General features: G+C 43.7%; 1 protein-coding gene across 1 annotated transcript in view; it reads left to right on the top strand.

Moving 5' to 3' along the window:
- The window catches only part of Spon1 (spondin 1), a 259,657-nt gene extending 244,574 nt beyond the window's left edge, over positions 1–15,083 (top strand). Inside the window, exons 8-16 of the mRNA XM_090348107.1 lie at positions 4,127–4,328; positions 6,143–6,283; positions 6,614–6,689; positions 7,832–8,014; positions 9,475–9,645; positions 9,727–9,894; positions 10,364–10,528; positions 12,166–12,429; positions 14,066–15,083. Of these exons, the coding sequence (XP_090204233.1) occupies positions 4,127–4,328; positions 6,143–6,283; positions 6,614–6,689; positions 7,832–8,014; positions 9,475–9,645; positions 9,727–9,894; positions 10,364–10,528; positions 12,166–12,429; positions 14,066–14,229 (1,534 nt within the window). The 3' untranslated portion in view covers positions 14,230–15,083. The remainder of the gene's footprint in view (positions 1–4,126; positions 4,329–6,142; positions 6,284–6,613; positions 6,690–7,831; positions 8,015–9,474; positions 9,646–9,726; positions 9,895–10,363; positions 10,529–12,165; positions 12,430–14,065) is intronic.
- Positions 15,084–15,872: the final 789 nt, after the last annotated feature.

Below are 15,872 nucleotides of genomic sequence, written 5' to 3'. Positions count from 1 at the left end.
AGGGTTAGCTACATACGTAAGATAGTACATTTCTTGTCGCACAATGTTGCTTTCGTAAGTTTTTATTATCTGGATGGTGTGTGTGTTGATAATGAAGCTTGAACTTCAAGCCTCATGCTCTTGTGGCTTTTTCACTCAAAGCTGAGTGAGCCAACACTCCAGTCACATCTTTACTTCTGGCTTTTGCTACCTAATTGGAAATATGATTCCCAGACTTTTCTGCCTTAAGTAGGTAAGATTATATCTGGATGTTTTATATTTGATTCCAGATTTATGATTTGGTGTATGATAACAAATGAGCCCAGTATTTTCTTCATTTCTATTGCGATTAAACCACTCGATTATTTACTTCCACTAACTTGAGCTTACTGTTTTGAATCAGTCCTTACCTGTAGTTTCTGGAATCTTCACTTTGTACCATGGATTTATATTTCTGTTACAACTTGTATATCAGACCATTTTGACACATATGCTTTATCATATATTCTGGGATGTGTTACGGCTAGATCAACTCTCCTTGTTAGAAAACTGATTCAAGTTTAAGTTGCAGGTAGAATAAAATGAAATTAAATTAGCAGCATATCTCAAAAGATGCAGCATACTAGAATGCATAATAACAACTTTTCTTATAGTTTCAGCAAAGTCATATCTAGCGTTTTCTAAGGAAAGATGTTTTAATGGTTTTTATAAAAAGTGTTTGATTTTAATTACATTTGGAGGTAAAGAAAGTATAAGCGCTCTACATGCATTTCCTTAAATTAATTCATTTACTTTTCATATATCTGAAGAAAACACACTGCATGCCTTAGGAGGTCTGCATTCCATTGGCAGGAAAAGGAGAAAACAGACATTAAACAAGAAATTCCTAGGCTGCCACGTACTAGTGGGTCACAACCATTATCCTAGATACTCAAGAGGCTGAGATCTGAAGATAATGTTTAAAACCAGCCCAGGCAGGAAAGTCTAGCCAGTTAACCAGCAAAAAAGAGAGCTGTAGCTCAAGTGGTAGAACATCAATCAGCCTTGAGTAAGCTAAGGGCCAGAACACAGGGTCTGAGTTGAAGCCCCAGTACTAACCCAAAAGTAGTAGTAATAGTGGTAGTGGTAGTAATTGTTATTGTTGCTACTGCTGTTGCAAGAAAAGGGTGTATTCAGAATGCTATGTGAAGGTAGAATAAGAGAACTAAGCTATTCAGGAAGGCAGGAAACTTTCTTCCAGGAAGCATTCCATCAGCCTGGGATCAGGGAGAAATCCTCCAGTTCAGGACAGGAGGAAGGATGAAGGCATGTCTAAAGATACTAGACCTTACAGGTTCAAATGTGCCTGACTACCCAACACAGGGTCAGGCATTTTACCAGGCTCTGGAGGTCACTCTCTAGGGCTACAGACTCAGCTATGATAGATCTGGTCCAAGTGCACTGGCTGAGAACCAGCTGTATTCTAGAATGGTTATGTCCTCATCTGGACAAAGGTCAGGAGGATTGGTTGGGGTGGAACTGGATTGGTTTCTGCAATTCCTCAGTAGAGCTAGTTTTGTCTCCTTTAGGTTGTCCCTGTGAAATAGTGTTACCCATAAGGTACAGGATAAGCTTGGCTAACCTGACCAAAATCACAACTTAAGAAGAAAGAAAGGCAATGGAAGAGACCTGCTTGGGGGGGGGGGGGGGATTGGCTTTTCTGAGGGTTAAGGCGAGCTGGGAAACTAAAAGCAGCCCTACTGGATGTTCTAGTGTGATTAGGGAGACAGGCCTGGGCCATGTCCCCCCACCCCCTGCCCAGAGTCCATTGGTGAGCATTGCCACAGCTCCCTTTAGAATTGAGCTGCTGTGCACTGGCCTACATTCCAAAGAAGTGCACAACATCTCCCAACCTAGGCTGGCTAAATGAGTAACAGACGGTGTTAGCGTGGCTGCTCGATGGTTTGTAGTCTTCCTTAAAAAGCATCTTATCCCCCCTGAACTCCCCCCCCCCCCGTCCCGCACCCTGGCTGTAGGTATTTAGATGGAGACACAATAAAAGAATGCTCCTGATTTGCAGCTAGTAAGGAGTGCGAATGACATCAAAATTCCATCTGCTCAGTCAACCTGGGCAGCAGGTTCCGGGTGCAGCTGTAACACCTGAGTTCCAGGTGAGCTCTGTGAGTGCCCAGCCTAGCAGAGCAGACAGAACAGGGAGGAAGTAGTTAATCACTGGTACAGACGTAACAGAACTGAGTACCCTATATCCAAAGTGCTTGGGACGCAAGTGGCTCTGATGTCCCATTTCTTTGGATTTGTAGTATTTGCATATACATAATGTGACATTTTGGGAATTAAGCCCAACTCTAAGCATGAAACTCCATTGTTTCATATGAACAGTATAATAGCCTGTAAGTGATTTTGTGCAGTATTTTTTAAACAAATTTGTGCATAAATGAAGTTTCATGGTGTGGGAATTTTTTACACTTGGTACATCAAAATGTGTTGGATTTTGGGGCATTTCAGATTTTGGATTTTCAAATTAGGATTGTACAACCTGCAGTAGCAAAAATAACATGGATGCCAGACATTGAGTTAGGTGCAGTATGCAAGTTACCTGATTGGAAACTCACCATAATCCTTTAGAGTAGACACACACGATCCCTATTTTAGAGATTTGGAACACAGATCCAGAAAGGTTCAATAATCTGTCCAGGAATGCACAGTTCCATTAGGTGGTGCCAGGCGTCACTGCACGGGCTTCCCTCCTCTTCTGCTTGCTGTTCAGGCCTGTCTCCCAGCAGAACTCCACAATGTAATTCCACAGGCTTGGTCAGGTTAGGACAACAGAAGTAGCTGGTCCCAAGAGGCGGCGCAGGTGTCCCCAAACAGCTGAGCGGAGCAGCTGCCTGCTGCACTGCTGTTGGTCCATAGCAGAGGGATCCCCACAATTAGCAGCCTAGAGGGTAGTGTCCTGCTGAGCTGCCTTTAAGCCTCAGCACCTATGCCTTCATGCAAAACACGTTAATTCTACCCGCAGGATTGTCATGGAATAACCTAGGCTGGCCAGCAAGAATATGCTGAATAGGACTCTTCTTTCCCAGCGCCTTTAGTGGATCACCACTTTGTATCTGATGAAGCCAACTATTCCTGAGCCCTTCTCTTGGCACAAGGGGGTGGAGGGCCAGGAACAGCTTCATAGCTGAGGACTTGGGAAGCCATTTCAAGCAACTGGAGCTGGTCAGAGATGAACCTGTCAGCGAGCAGACCCTCATCCCAGACAGAGCCCTACCACAGGTGGCCTCTAGAGGGCGATCTCCCTTTGAGGCAGGATGGAATAGTCAAAAGAGGAGGGGCACAGAATTTAGAAGCTGATGGAACGAACACTGATCTTGAACCTTCAATGCTTTTGCAATGTAACTCTGTTATATGACCCTCCGGAGTACCCTCTTTGTATTTTAATCAACAGTCTGTAACTGTGATAGAGATGAAATGGGAATGTGTAAGTGAATGTGTGGTTCATTGTTAAGCATTTTTATTGTAAAGTTCATCTCACATTCAACACAGCGCGCATCGTTTGTTCACTTTTTCAAAAATATCTGCAGACACCAGTGGCTCACTCCTGTAATCAGTGCTAGCTACTCAGGAGGACAAGATCTAGAAGACTGCACTTTCAAGCCAACCTAGCCAGAAAAGTCTTTAAACTTCCATTAAAAAAAAAAAATGAAACTAAGCTGGAGGTGTGGCCAGAACATCAGCTAAGCAAACAAGTTGAGTGTGAATACAGAACAGTATGTATTATGGAAGTATGTATATTTGTGTGCATCTGTATATGTATAATATTTTTTGAGTACCCTATGCCAGGTACTGGGAACAAAGCCATGCATAAAAAACACACACACACAAAAACCCTGCTTTCCAGAGTTTACACTCCAGCAAGAGATGATGCTCAGTGAACAGTTAAACAAATACATCAGTAATACCAATGCTGTGTACACAATAAGGGTAACACATGTTTGTCCCACGGAAGAGAGATGAGTGTAAACCAGCAGTGGCCAAGCAATCTGCCTCTTCTTGCCTCTCTCATCCTCCATCCATGGCTGCGCAGATGGCTCCCAAGCACGCACTCAGCCTCCTCTAATGTCACACCTCTGTATTTGTGTTCCAGGAGAGCAGCACCCTCTGCCGAATTCTCAGTGGATAGGACCCGCCACCTAATGTCCTTCCTGACCATGATGGGCCCCAGTCCTGACTGGAACGTAGGTTTATCTGCAGAGGATCTGTGCACCAAGGAGTGTGGCTGGGTCCAGAAGGTAGTGCAAGACCTGATTCCCTGGGATGCAGGCACCGACAGTGGCGTGACCTACGAGGTAGGTGTGTGCCTATGGCAGTACAGGCATGCTCCCCAAGCAATTCCTTGTGGCCCAGCCCTGCTCTGGGTGTCTTGGACAAAGGGCAACTGTGACTCAACACTACCATAAAAGAACTTAGTCCAGTAGGGATGACAAACATGATCTCACCATCGTACACAATGAATCTAGCTCTAAGAAGTGTCATACAGTGACCAGGAGATGAACAGATTTACAGGAGAATAAGAAGGTAGTGTACTTAAGACCCAGAGACAAAACAGGAAGACAGAAAGAAGTTGGGGTGTGGGGGGGTATATAAGACAGGGCCAATAACAGAAATGCAAATCAAACAACTCTTAAGATTCCACTTCACTCCAGTTGGAATGGCCATGATCAAGAAAGCTAATAACAGATGCTGGCAGGGATGTGGCCAGAAGGGATTGCTACTACACTGTTGGTGGGAATGCAAACTCATTCAACGGCTATGGAAAGCAGTATGGCGGTTCCTCAAAAGACTAAACATAGAGCTCCCCTATGACCCAGCAATTCCACTCCTTGGCATTTACCCAATCGTCTAGAAACAAAGACATACTAAATCCACTAGCACAATGATGTTCATTGCAGCACTACTTACCATAAAAAGACATCCCCTCAGTTGATGAGTGAATCAACAAGATGTGGCATTTATAAACTATGGAATTCTATGCTGCTGTCAGAAAGAATGACATCGCCCCATTTGTAAGGAAATGGAAAGACTTAGAAAAATCATATTAAGTGAAGTAAGCCAGACTCAAAGGAACATAGGCTCAATGGTTTCCCTCATTTGTCATAATCAGTAGAAACCTTGGGCTCTACTAGCAGAGATTTATAATAGAACAAAACCTAGATACATAAGGCCATATAGTATGATGCTAAATGAAAGGACCTCCAGGATATAGAAACAAAAGCCATATAATGATTATTGTCCTTAATGTACTATGTTATCTCTCATCTCTTTTGCTGTCCCGTATTGTTACAGCATTTTACCTTGATATAATGTATATATGTTTATCTGGGTTATTTGAAATAGGACAGGGAAGGGGGGAAAACAAAATGAGGGGCGAGGGTGGGGAGAGGGAAATGGGGACCAAGACATGAGAAAGGGCATCAATGTTTGTGAAGTAATGCACCTTCTATCTGGTGAATATAATGTAACCCTTATAATTAAAAAAACATGGAAAAATAAAGACAGGGCCAGATCCAGAGGTAAGGAGTTGGGTCTGTTCTGAATGGTATGTTTTTTGGTATGTTGGATGTCACCATACCAAACCAGAATTAAAATTTGTAGTCCTCAGAACACCAGTGGAAGAACAGTCTAGGCATCCATATGTTATGGTTTTCAAAACAGATCTTACACTCTAATTTTTAGTTTTTAAAGCCAGCTAATACTCACCCAATTTCCTGTCCTGTGGGGCTGCTAGCCCACTACACTGTCTGAATTCACACGCACAGTCCCTAAAATATTTACCATCTGACCTATTTTAAATTTTGCTTCCTGGAAGTTTGAAGCAGGAGGAGTCGTGGACTTGGTCCACATCAGTTTTGTCATTCTAGAACAGTAATGACCTCCCTGAAACTTGGCTTCTACATCTGAGCACATATGAAAGAATTGTAATGCCTAGAACTGTAAATTCCCAAGCACTGCACTTGACATGAGTTCTATACATGTAGTTACACCTGTTAAATTACCATCAGAGTGAGGCTTTGAAATCAGTCTCCAGCCCCACAAAAACAAGTCTTAACAAATTATAGTTTTTACCTTTTATTTCACACACTCTACATTTTTTTTTCTGCAGTCACCAAACAAACCTACAATTCCCCAGGAGAAAATTCGGCCCCTGACCAGTCTGGACCATCCTCAGAGTCCTTTCTACGATCCAGAGGGTGGGTCTATCACTCAAGTAGCCCGCGTTGTCATCGAGAGAATTGCTCGGAAGGTAATGGGTTCAAGTCTTCCCAAGAGGACCACAGTGTTTGGGGTCCCAAACACTGTGGGGTATGGATGTCCTGACCACCCCCTAGGGTTTTAGTATGTAAATTACTGCTTGAAATGTAAATGAGCAAAAGGAAATGCTCAAAAAGTGATCTGACCCAGGCAGATAAATTTCATCATGAGTTCCAACTGACTACTAATGTGTGCCATGAGCAGAATCCCCACTCAGACAACCTTGATTTCCTTTTCAGTCAGGTTGCAAATGTTGGTCCAGAGCTCCCTGAACATTCCCTTCTCTTCAGTGTGAGCCCTTCAATTAAAATTCCTTTTATAGGGGGAACAATGCAATATCGTGCCTGACAATGTTGATGATATTGTAGCTGACCTGGCTCCAGAAGAGAAAGATGAAGGTATGTTTTTGTTGTTGTTGCAAGTGGCAATATAAATTGCTTTTCTGAAAGCAAGCTGCCAATGTATGCTAAGAATCTTAGCCATTGCCTTTGATCTGATAGAGCATGGGCTTAATTAGCCTTGGGGTCAATCTCCAGCACCCTCCCCATAAAAAATAAAACACAAGATCAAGAATCAGGTTATGGATGCTTGATATGACATAAATAGGATTGACAGTAAAGATGTTAGAATATACATTTTAACAGTATCAGTCCTTTGAAATGAATGATCCATGTACCCAGCATGTACAAGGCCCTAATGCTACCAAAAAATGAGCGTGAAAATAGAATTCTATAGGCTTGAAGTATTCAGTTCACTTGTTTTAATGTTCACATTGTCATGTAAGGCAGACACAGGTGTATCCACTTTCTCTGCAAGAGGGCCAGAGCTATAGTCCCAGGGAAAGGCAGCGACGCCGCTTGAAGCTCTTGTGTGGAATCGGCTAGAATCTCATATGTCCATTCTTTCAGGCGACAAGTTAACCTGTCTCTTTCCTTAGCTTTAAGTTAAGCATAATAACAGAACCTGCCTCAGAGAAGAGTTGTGAGGACTGAGGGGATAAAACATGATGCTAAAATGCTAGCTCAGCGAACATCTACTGCCCTTGCTGTTCCCATGACGACTGTGTATGAGGCCACTGAGCCTCACACTTTCTAAAAGGGTCTAGGAACTTCAACACAGGTAGAAACATGTCTGCCAAGGCGAGGGATGGTAACTAGTGATGAAAAGATCTTTATATGTTGGTATATGTTGAGACTGTTCCCATTGTTTAGAATTTGGGGGTGTGAATGTGTACTAAAGTCCTAGTACTAAAGTCTCAAGTTCTTGCTCAGCTTTATTTCCCCAAGGCTGGAATCACTTAAGACACACTTGAATTTTCTCTGGGCAGTTGGAGGTAAGATCACTTTTCTGTCCAGGCTGGCTGTGAACCATGATCGTCAGATCACAGCCTAGAACAGAATGTCTTAAAGGGAGGGAGACTTGCTGCTGTGCTTAGAACATCCAGGCTTCCAGCGGCCTAGAACCAAGGCTTCCCTCTTCCCCAAGTGAGCTTGTCTGAGGAAAGGCTAGCTGTGACAACCATGTCAAACACTCTTTGCAGATGACACCCCTGAAACCTGCATCTACTCCAACTGGTCCCCGTGGTCCGCCTGCAGCTCCTCCACCTGTGACAAAGGCAAGAGGATGAGGCAGCGTATGCTGAAGGCACAGCTGGACCTCAGCGTCCCTTGTCCCGACACCCAGGACTTCCAGCCATGCATGGGCCCTGGCTGCAGCGACGAAGGTAAGAGACCAGCTCAGGAAGAGAGGTGCACAGTCGTTCACACAGGCAGGCCATATCCCTGCAGGGATCAACCTCATCCAAGTTGTCACTGGGTTTCAACTAGAAAATCCCCCGTCTACAACATCACAAGCCATCTGAATACAGAATATGCTGTATAACTTGTAAGACTGACCTCTTCCCAGCCATAGGACGAAATGTATACATAAACTACAGAGCCAACAAATGTATGTAAATCTTATAGCAAATTACAGGTAACAAGTAGCCAACTTCCTCTTTTTAAGAAGCTCGTGAACAGACTGACCAAGATTGTATCGAAATCTTTTGCTCTGAAATAATCATTCATAGCCCCTCATTCATATTCCACCTTAGCCTGAGTTTAGGGAATGCTTCATACCAGGAACTTCAAGATGATTTGAAAATGTCTCCCAGTGCTCAAAGGTCAAGCTTGCTTTACAGGCTTCTAATGCCTCTGTTATAATGGCTCAGATTTAGAGATTGCACAGTGCTGACTGCAGCACAAAGGCCTGTTTCTGTTCTCTTGCTCTGTTTTTACACTCTTGGAGATGCAGTGAGGCTTTTTGTTGGGGGAGGGAGGGGAAGGGATGGAAGTAGGGTACAGAGTAGACTGGTGCACTACAGGTCACTCCCTGCTGACGGACCATACCTTATTTCTCATCTTGCCAAAAATGGAGCACTTTAGAGGGGGAATAAACACATCCATACACACATGCACACATATGTATATTTCCTATGAGCAGGAAGGAGAAAAGTGTGACTGATCAATGGTGAAGACTTATTTCTTTGAAGCTGGGAAACTAAAGCCTGCAGTGAGATTGAGAGTTCAGAAGACAGTGCTACCTGCTTCCCAGGGCTTCTCTTATTCTTAATACCTGGAGTCCTGATCAAGTTTATTTTGCTTCCCCTATAAAGCTAGGGCCCCAGCCCATCACACAATCCTTAGAAATAACATTATGTATTGTTCTAAACTGGGGAACCTACAGCTTTTAGACCATAACTCAAGAATGAACTTATATCATACCTTTGAGTTACAAGTCCTTCCAGCAGTGTGCAAAAGAACTTTCTTTCTCACTGCTGGAGATGTGCCATATTGGTTCTCAATGATAGCCACTGTGCACACATGGCTAAGAACTCAAAACACTAGTGAGGTGAATATTTTATTTACTGGTCTTAAACCATCCAGTCATATGGTCCACACTGTATTATCTTAAAAGTATATGCAGACTAGACAGTCTTCATCTTTTAAATGTGTTTTCCTGAGAGGAAAAGTAACACCCCATGCATCTAGAAAAGCAGCATTCCCTGCTGGTTTAAAGATTTAGACTTGTATCTTGAGCCCACCAGTTATCAAGGTGCCCCGAATGACAGCTGGCTGCTGTGGGTGGGAGAATCCCTTGGCGTCTCTCCACCTTCTGCTCAGCACCTGCTGGGTTGCCTTACAGATGGTTCCACTTGCACCATGTCCGAGTGGATCGCCTGGTCACCCTGTAGCATCTCCTGTGGCATGGGCACGAGGTCCCGGGAGAGGTACGTGAAGCAGTTCCCGGAGGACGGCTCCATGTGCACGCTGCCCACTGAGGAGACGGAGAAGTGCACTGTCAATGAAGAGTGCTGTGAGTTGGGGGACTAGGCCAAGGGTTTGGGGGCAGATCCCTTGGCCGTAGGTGTGACTGTGAACTCCCCGCACTGCCTAGCCCCCAGCAGCTGCCTGATGACCGAGTGGGGAGAGTGGGACGAGTGCAGCGCCACCTGCGGGATGGGCATGAAGAAGCGCCACCGCATGATCAAGATGAGCCCGGCAGACGGTTCTATGTGCAAGGCGGAGACATCACAGGCAGAGAAGTGCATGATGCCTGAGTGCCGTGAGTAGGCATGGGGGCAGGCCGACAGTACGGGAAAGCCAGGCCCAGTGTCCTTTCAAGCCATGAGGAGTATGGTATACAAGCATAAAAGAAAATACACATTCTAGAGCAGTGAATACTGAAATACCACAAAACACAATATGGAAAATACCCTTGGTTTCATGATTTGGGGAAAGGCCACTTGTCTAAATAAGGCCCTACACAGGCCTCCAGGACCATTTAAACTGGACACTTTTGTACTGAGATTACTAACCACATCTGAAGTTGGTCCATGACTACCATCTAGGCCAAAGGGGATGAAGTGAGAAGCAAAGTATTTCAAGGAGCCACTTCTTGTTCCAGTGAACTGTCTTATTTGAACCCATGGGCCAGAGCAAGGGACAAACTATCAGAACAGGGGAGCACCATCGGGCAAGATCAAAGTAAGTAAAGGAGCTACTCACAGTGGCATATCTGACTCTTCACCTAGACACCATCCCGTGCTTACTGTCTCCCTGGTCGGAATGGAGCGACTGCAGTGTGAGCTGTGGGAAGGGTATGAGGACCCGGCAGAGGATGCTCAAGTCCCTGGCAGAACTGGGAGACTGTAATGAGGAACTGGAGCAGGTGGAGAAGTGCATGCTGCCCGAGTGTCGTAAGTTCCGGGCCCTCAGTCAGGAAACTCCTCTCATCCCCCACGATCTCAGTGCTGTGAGCACACTGCCAGAAATATGGGACTTGGGTCTCTAGTTTGACATAGTTATTTAAACACTTCAATCTCACTGCTACCTGCAAAATACACAAACTCCAAGTGGTTGCCAGGTTTACTGGGGAGCCAGACATGGAAGAAGCAGCCCAGGACACCCACCCTTACTTCTTTACCTCTCCACAGCCTGTGTAACATCAGGGGTCAGAGCTTTTTAATTCTCTTCATCTTCTTTCCTACAACCATTTTACTTTTGGTCAATGACTATTGAAAACTTGGCTATTTCCTTGCTGTCTTCTTACCAGAGGGCAAAAAGTTGCTGCCTAGCAAGAACGTCTCTGTTAAGTGGTTTTGATGTGAGACTTAGTTTTTCTGGCCAGTCTTCCAAGAGAGCTAGCTGCTCTCCAGCCTGGGAAAAGGTAGGCATGCCCACTTGCTGGCTGTGATCCATTTTCAGGCTTCCTCTAGAGCATATCTGCAATCTTTCAGTCTCCTTTCCCAGTACTCAAGCTAGCTGCCTGGTTTAGATCCTTGCTCTGTCCCTACTACAGTGTATAACCTTTAGCACATCACTTATCCCAGTTTCTCCATTTCTTCATCCATAAAATAGCAGGAGATAATTCCTAGGTTTTTCTGAGAAAACCTAGCAACTGGCACCCAGTTTGAACACTGTATCAGGCAGGCAAAGGCCTTAGCTGATAATCTACCTGACAGCTCTGAGTTAGTTTAGATGTACCTGGATGTTTAGTTAACTCAGGTACAGATTAAGGCCCCAGGGCCTCCAATGACATCAGTTACCAATTCTTACAAAAGTCTTTATGTGTACAGGGCTTAGCGAAAGAATATCTACCAGGCACTTTCTGGGCTAGGAACAGTAGTTCATTTAATCATCATAAGCTAATAAGAAAAATACTTTTATCCTCATTCTGCTAAGAAAACTGCCTTAATTCCCACAGGAGAGGAAAGTCCTGAAACTATTAAAAATGACTTCTAGGATCAGCCCAGATTCTGGCTTTGCAAATGGTAGAGGTTGGAATCATTTGCCTCTTAAGCCACATCCCAAGAATCAGATCAATGTGTCATTTCCCCTTCACATTTGTGAGTGCCAAAATAACCTATCAATCACTTATTACCGCTTTCCTACCGTATTTCATATTTCTGGCTTTTATGATCCTCACATAGGTTTCTTCTGTGTCTGATACATAGCAAACAAACGTTTTGGCAGTCTGAAAAGCCTGGAGCCCTTGCGATTACTTAATATGCCTGTTTATTAACCTTTTTCTAAAGGTCAGACAGCACAAGACTTGGTAGATTTGCTCTTGAAGCTGAGAGTATTTTAAGAGCTCACAGAGAAGCTCTGAACACTTCAAAGAGCAGTGGTAAAGAAGAAAAAGAATTCAGGTCAAGATCTGGCTCCAGCTCTGCTGCTGTTTGCTGCTATGTGGCCTGGATGCTATCATGCTGCCTCTTAGACCTGTATCTTATCAGAATGACCTCTTATATGCTTAGAGCAGGTAGCTGTTCAAAGTAAATGACCATTACCTTGTTCGAGCCCTGATAGACTCATGTCACCTGTGTCTTACCAGCCATTGACTGTGAACTCACTGAGTGGTCCCAGTGGTCCGAATGTAACAAGTCATGTGGGAAAGGCCACATGATTCGAACTCGGATGATCCAGATGGAACCTCAGTTTGGAGGGGCACCCTGTCCGGAGACTGTGCAGCGAAAGAAATGCCGCATCCGGAAATGTCTTCGAAACCCATCCCTCCAGAAGCTACGATGGAGGGAGGCCCGAGAGAGTCGGCGCAGTGAGCAGCTGAAGGAGGAATCCGATGGGGAGCAGTTCCCAGGTAAGGCTGCCTCGAGGGCCTGCACTGGGCTCAAAGAAAGGAGTAGGGAAGAAACTGTCTTCATATACAAGATTTTAAGAAAGCATCATTTTATAAAGAAGATAATGGGAGGAGGAGGGTCTTTATACTCTTGGCAGGTAATTATGTTCTCTTACGTTTTCTGTGATAATTTTCAAGCAAATGGCTTTTTAGGAATTGTATACTTCCCTTATTTTACATCTATAAAACTCTAAGTCTTGTCTAATCTTGCTCAAGATCAGTTATGAGTTTCGAGCCCCACTTCACTCTTTGCAAAAGGGGAAGACCATAAAAGATATAGATAGATAGATCTGACACTATGTAGAGAATGTTATTGAGGACCTCTCAAAGTCAGTCATCCATGTGAAGGCTGTGGTTCAGACAAGACAGCCCTGGCCTATATGGCTTCAATGTTAACACAAAGTTTAGCTTAAACTTATTTGCCTTGAGCTTTACTTCTTCAGACTTGGGATCCAACCTGGCAAACCTAGTAATTACTGTACCAATAAAACAGAGCAAGTGCAAAGGGACCTGAGGCATAAGTGTGTTACACTTATTCAAGAAGTAATAGAGCAGATAAACTGGATTGGGTCTTGGAGAACCTGTATTTCTAATGAATGAAGGATAACCTAGCCAGCAGAAATTCACAAGACACAAAAACACCAAATATTGTGTGCCTACCAGATGAGATACTGATGGAAGAGAGACAAGAAAGAGGGAGGAGAGATCAAACTTGAAAAGCCAGAGGGGTCTACCGAGGAGCTGGATTCTGTGAAGGTCTTTGGCCAACAGACCTATGTAAGGTAGTTTGAAGACAAAAACAGAGGCTAGTTTTGTTTGTTGTCTGGAATATTCTGGACCCATTAAAATTAAAATCCCTACCTGAAGCTATACTGCTGAGTAAGCTGGCCTAAGCAACAGTGTAATGGGACAGGCAATGCAATTTCTAGGTCCAGGATTATATCTCAGTTAAAGACCTTAAGAATCGTGACTCCCAAAAGGTGAAGCTGTAGTTCTGATCTGTTTGGGACAGAATTTGAACTCCAGGAACTCAATAGCTTGCTGGCTTTCCTAGTGTTCTACTACTTGTGCCATGCCTCCAGCCAGGCATTTTGCAAGTTATTTTTGGAAATAGAGTCTCACAGCCTTTCCTGCCCAGATTGTCTTCAATCCCATCTTCAACCTAGTCCTCTAGATCCCAGCCTCCAGAGCAGCTAGTACTAAAAGCTTAAGTCACTGGCATCGTCTAATTTCTGATTTTTTGAAAGGAGGTAATTTGAGCTATGCTTTAATCTCAACCTAGGATAAGAAAAAGGGACAAATGTGAGAAGAACCCAACAGTTCACTATTCTTTGTTGCCAAGCAACAATCTTGTAATCCCAGCTACTTGGGAAATGGGGAGGATCAAAGTTCAAGGCCAGCCCAGGCAAAAATATACACAAGACTCCATCTCCACCAGTGGCTGGTCACATGACCAGCACCTGTTGCTCCAGCTACCCAGAAACATACAATAGGGTCTCATTTGATGCCTGGACTGTGTGATCCTCCTATTCAACATAATCCAACACTAGTGTGTGTGTGTATATTCTGTTGGTCCTAACCAGGACTGTGTTTTTAGGCTGTAGGATGCGTCCATGGACAGCCTGGTCAGAATGCACCAAACTGTGTGGAGGTGGGATTCAAGAACGCTACATGACTGTGAAGAAAAGGTTCAAAAGCTCTCAGTTTTCCAGCTGCAAAGACAAGAAGGAGATCAGAGCATGCAATGTCCACCCCTGTTAAACAAGGGTACACATTCCCCAGGGCTGCGCTCTTCCAGATTCCACAGTCACCAATGGTCGGATTGTTTGCTTGTTTTAAGATGATTTAAATTGTGTCCACTAGTTTTCATTTTGCAGTGTGGTTTGCCCAATAGTCTCGTGGGTACCAGAGATGGTCATGTCTGAATACTTCTTGGTGACTACAGGCCAAGTGGGGCTTCCTTGCCCTCAGCTGGCCTTCTTCCTGCACAACAGTAAGTAGTGTCTGTCACTTTGTAGTAAACTGAAGCTTGTCCCTGTGAAGACTCTACCTAGCCTCATCCATACAGAGGTCTCTGTGTCTGGGGGCAGCCAGTAGGAAACACACCCATCAGATCCAGAGAACAGATTTCCCTTTCTCTGCTTTGGCCTGTCTACTCTTGTAGAAAATTCCTTTCATTAGGAGAACTTTTGGTCTCTTATGAGATCTCTCCTCAGTAGTAAGTTCTTGGAAGAGATACTTTGATGGCAGCTGGCTTTTATTCTTATACTTACACTAAGGAACCAATACTAGAAGGCAAGATAAATGGGATTCAGAATTTCTTAACACTCCAAAGGAAGAAAATCATGGCTGCTTTATTTCAATGTAAGGCAACCGGTTCTTACACTGAGCATCCAGTTTTTTCCCTACTTGTGTTTGTATTAACAAGGTCCATGAGCCTATCCTACAATTATGGCACCAAAAAATAAAACATCCACTCTTACTGAGGCCAAGGCAGAAGTTTTCCAATTTGCTAGAGGCCCCCAAATAATTCCCTCACAACAAAAGTATTACGTACCTAAAAGTTACTTTTTAGGGCTTGTGGCTCCTGCCAGTAATCCTAGCTACTCAGGAGGCTGAGATCTGAGGATCACAGTTCGAAGCCAGCTGGACAGGAAGCTCTGTGAAACTCGTCTCCAGTAAACTACTCAAAGCCGGAAGTGGTGCTGTGGCTCAACTGGTAGAGTGCTCACCTTGTGCCAAAGAAGCTCAGGAACAATGCCCAGAGTTAAAGCTCCAGGACCGGCCAAAAGAAAAAATGCTGGTATAGGATCTGCCCATTTTGTAACAACACCCAACCTATCTTGTTACATAATATTCTTAACCCATAAAAATCAATGATGTTTAGGAATAACTAATTCTAGGCCTCTCAGTTTCTTTTTTTTTTTTTTCAAAAAAAAGTATTCAACCAGAACAAGTGTGGTTTCATTTGTTACATGTTCAAATAAATTAAACTCACCCTGTCACTCCAACAGGTTTCATTGTTGTATTTCATACATGAAAATAAACTACTTCAATCATATCCATTCAAATTGGGTACATTTTTAATCTGATTTTCCACAGATCAGTGTTATTTTTTGTTTGCAATGGGGAATTCTGAAGTGTCAGATCTCTTTCTTACCAAAGTCTTATGGTAGGTGGTTTACTAAGTCTTTGTGGCTAACCAATCATTTTGAAAATAAAGACTTTTACTATAAAAATGCAATCTATTTGGACTTCCACTTGAGATAGTGAAAGACTTCTATATAAAGAACACCTTATACACCTTATAATTGTATATATTTTTATCAATGCCAAACCATTGTAATCTAATTTGCACCCACCTTTTAAGACAGCAGTAACCGCTCATACATGTAGTTCCCAAT

Source organism: Megascapheus bottae, chromosome 16 (genome assembly GCF_031878675.1).
Source record: "Megascapheus bottae isolate mThoBot1 chromosome 16, mThoBot2.hap1, whole genome shotgun sequence".
Classification (NCBI taxonomy): domain Eukaryota; kingdom Metazoa; phylum Chordata; class Mammalia; order Rodentia; family Geomyidae; genus Megascapheus; species Megascapheus bottae.
The sequence above is the reverse complement of the archived record's forward strand: the minus strand, read 5'-3'. Positions and strand labels throughout refer to the sequence as shown.